The sequence below is a fragment of the Colobus angolensis genome, unplaced genomic scaffold (genome assembly GCF_000951035.1).
Source record: "Colobus angolensis palliatus isolate OR3802 unplaced genomic scaffold, Cang.pa_1.0 Scaffold70, whole genome shotgun sequence".
Classification (NCBI taxonomy): Eukaryota; Metazoa; Chordata; class Mammalia; order Primates; family Cercopithecidae; genus Colobus; species Colobus angolensis.
Window position 1 is genome coordinate 7,221,711 of NW_012120710.1, and position 3,802 is coordinate 7,225,512.

At 43.7% G+C, this 3,802-nt stretch overlaps 1 protein-coding gene across 1 annotated transcript in view; it reads right to left on the reverse strand.

The window, feature by feature from the left end:
- The window catches only part of PPEF2 (protein phosphatase, EF-hand calcium binding domain 2), a 33,497-nt gene that overhangs the window by 9,044 nt on the left and 20,651 nt on the right, over nucleotides 1-3,802 (reverse strand). The window contains exon 12 of the mRNA XM_011927244.1: nucleotides 3,468-3,610. Coding sequence (XP_011782634.1) covers nucleotides 3,468-3,610 — 143 coding nt within the window. The remainder of the gene's footprint in view (nucleotides 1-3,467; nucleotides 3,611-3,802) is intronic.

The following is a 3,802-nucleotide window of genomic DNA, read 5'->3' on the forward strand; positions in this document are numbered from 1 at the left end:
GCTACCTGAGAGGCTAACGTGGGAAAATCACTCCAGCCTGGGCAACAAGAGTGAAACTCCGTCTCAAAAAAAAAAAAAAATGTGAACCTAGCCTGGCATGGTGGCACTTGCCTATAGTCCCAGCTATTTGGGAGGCTGAGGTGGGAAAATCACCCGAGCCTGGGAGGTCGAGACTGCAGTGAGCCAAGATCGTGCCACTGCACTCCAGCCTGAACAACCAGAGTGAGACCCTGTCTCAAAAAAAAAAAGGTGTGAACCAGTTAGGCATGGTGGCTCATGCCTATAATCCCAGCACTTTGGGAGGCTGAAGTGGGAGGATCACTTGAGGCCAGGAACTCAAGACCACCCTGGGCAACACAGCTAGGCTGGGTTTCTTTACCAAAAAAAACTTTTAAAAATTAGCCAGGCGTGGTGGTGCATGCCTGTAATCTCAGTTACTTGGGAGACTACAGCAGGAGGATTGCTTGAGCCCAGGAATTTGAGGTTATGATCACGTTACTATACTCTGGCCTTGGTGATAGAGCAAGGCCTTATCTCTACAAAAGGAAAAGAAAGTGTGAACCACCTAAAACTCACCCCAAATTTCACACGTATGTGAGCATATGTGATATTTTGTAGACAGCTTGTTGTTTTATCAGAGGCTAACAGAAGTATGGGACTCCTAAAAAGTTTAAGAACCACTAGCTAGACAAAGCATTTAAGCTGCTCCTGGTAATCTGTAGTCATGGAGAGTTATGCAGGGACGGAGTAGGGCAATGCCCTTGAAAGCTATCTAGATGTAGAAGGCTTTCCTGTCCGTACGTCACGCAACACTTAGTAAACACTTACTAAATGCAGAGCTCTACATGGATTATCTCATTAATCCCTCAACACTCATTGAAGAAGGAACGATAACATTAAGTCCATTATGCCCGTTACTGCCAGAGATAGTAATTAGGTCGGGGTCACATAGCTACCAAGGAGTGAGGCCAGATATCCAATTGGCTGTGATGGCTCCAAGCTGGCTCTGCTATTATTGTGAGAAGTGGATTGAAACAAAAAGTAAATGAATTCTGACTGAGGATTCCTCTAAGAAGAGCATGTTATCAGGCCAGGCATGGTGGCTCACACCTGTAATCCTAGCACTTTGGGAGGCCAAGGCAGGAGGATCACTTGAGCTCAGGAGTTTGAGACCAGCCTGGGCAGAATAGTGAGACTCTGTCTCTACAAAAAATTTTAAAAATTAGCTGGGCGTGGTGGCACATGCCGGTAGTCCCAGGTATCAGGTAGCTGAGGTGGGAGGATCTCTTAAGCCCAACAGGTCAAGGCTGCAGTGACCTGTCATCATGCCACTGTACTCCAGCCTGGGTGACAGACCTGTCTCATTAAAAAAAAAAAAAAAAAAAAGCATGTTTTCTTGAGTTTATGGACATTGAGACATCATCAATTATGGCTGCTCAGCGACATTTCCCTCCTTTTTTCTAAGTTCTCCACTGTGCTCTTTCAGTTGAAGTCACTGGATAAGTGATAAATCAGGTGATGTTGTACGTATTTAATGCAATCAATGAAGGTTTCAAAGAGCTGAATGCTTTTTGACTATCTTATTGGGTTTCAAAGAGCTGAATGCTTTTTGACTGTCTTATTGAAACACACTATTTCCAGGATTCTCTACAGTGACTCTTTTTGCAGTGACAACCCCTGAATCCTATGGGATCACAGTTCTGCGCTCCAGGTACCAGGGCTCACCCCTGGAGATTCTAATTCGGTAGGGTTGGGTGAGGCTCAAATGGCTGACTTTTTATAAAGCTCCACAGATGATTTTGCTGCACAGTACGTCTGACATTCACTTGGTGAGTTTTTATTTTTACATAATTCTTCTTTTTAAGTGAGGCTGGCCTATATTTAATAACTTGAGAATGATTTAAAATAATGTACTTTTATAGCACTCACACAAGGGTAAATGCTAAATACTAACATGCCCTCTATCCACCTGATTCATGCTAACTTTGCCTATCTTAATTTCTAATTCTGTTAGGCTGAACACTTAAAGAAGCATGTTTAGTAGCACAAAAATTGTATCTGTTAGCATCTTGTATACTCTGAGGCCATCTTTGCTGTGGGAGGCAATATTGCACAGACATTAAAAGTGTGGGTTCTGAAATAGAATTGCCTCGGTCAAGGACTGCCTTCACTCAAGGACTAGCTGTGTGGCCACAGGTCAGTTGATTTAACCTTGGTTCCTTAATAATCTCCTCTACAAAACTGAAATTAATAACAATATCTGTTGCATAAATTCACTGTGAGACTACACATATAAATTCTTTATAACATTTTGTGGTGGTAATCTCTCAACTAAGAACTCAGAATCATCTCAAAAGCTACCATTTATTTATTTATTTAATTTTTGAGATGGAGTCTCGCTCTGTCGCCCAAGCTGGAGTGCAGTGGCGTGATCTCAGCTCACTGCAACTTCCGCCTCCTGGGTTCCAGCGATTCTCCTGCTTCAGCCTCCCGAGTAGCTGGGATTACAGGTGTGTACCACCACGCCTGGCTAATTTTTTTGTATTTTTAGTAGAGATGGGGTTTCATCATGTTGGCCAGGCTGGTCTCAAACTCCTAACCTCAAACCCACTTGGCTTGGCCTCCCAAAGTGCTGGGATTACAGGCGTGAGCCTCCACGCCTGGCCAAAAGCTACCATTCAAATAATATTATATGCTTTCTTCCAGAAAGAAAGGGGCCTCATTAACAAATATGTGCACTGAATCTCACTTGCCAAATCTCCAGACAGTGAAAGACCCTCTGGCTGTGGCTTGTAGGGGTAACACAAACCCGTTAAAGATGAGAGAAAATAGAAGAGTAACTTTAGAAAGACTTAGTGGTTTAGTAAGCAGACTTTACCCAAGACGCAGCCATGGAGACTAATTTCTTCTTCTTTTTTTTTTTTTTTGTTTTTTTTGAGTCAGTTTTGCTGTGTCACCCAGGCTGGAGTGCAGTGGCACAATCTTGGCTCACTGCAAACTCCACCTCCCAAGCTCAAGCCATCCTCCTGCCTCAGCCCTCCAAGTAGCTGGGACTACAAGAGCACGCCACCACAGTAGGCTAATTTTTGTATTTACTGTGGAGATGGGGTTTTGCCATGTTGCCCAGGCTGGTCTGGAATTCCTGGGCTCAAACTATTCTCCTGCCTTAGTCTCCCAGAGTGCTGAGATTACAGGCATAAGCCACTGTGCCCCACTGAAAAGAATTTCTGCAGAAAACAAATTTGTTGCTTCCACTAATAGTGGGTAGATAGAGCTATTAGGAGTGTGTGGAGGAGAAGGAAGAGACTCCTACTCTAATGTCTATCATATTAATAGAACTTCATGTGACATAGCCAAATTCTGAATTCTCACGTAGAATTTGGATAAATATAATGTCTGACACTTCATTCAAAGATTCTATAAACACTATAATTTTTTTCTGAAAACCACTCATTGAAAAGTCTTGCCTTTGCCTCATGGTGAGTGTGTTGGTCACCTTGTTAGTTTGATACTGCACGATATGTGGGGTCAGGGCTGGCCCCAGTTTGACATAGGCTCCTCTGTTGCTGCCAACTTCATAGTAGTTGGAGGCAGAAAAGATCGTTAATACCTACATCAAAAGAGAAGAGAGAAAGGCATTCACATTCACTGAAGAAACCCTCACCCTCAATCCTATGTGGCCCAACTCAACTGCAGAGGCTGCTGTTTCTCCTAGTGCTCATCTGAGAAACCTCTTCCTTCCCTCCTTCCCTCCCTCCCTCCCTCCCTTCCTTCCTTCCTTCCTTCCTTCCTTCCTTCCTTC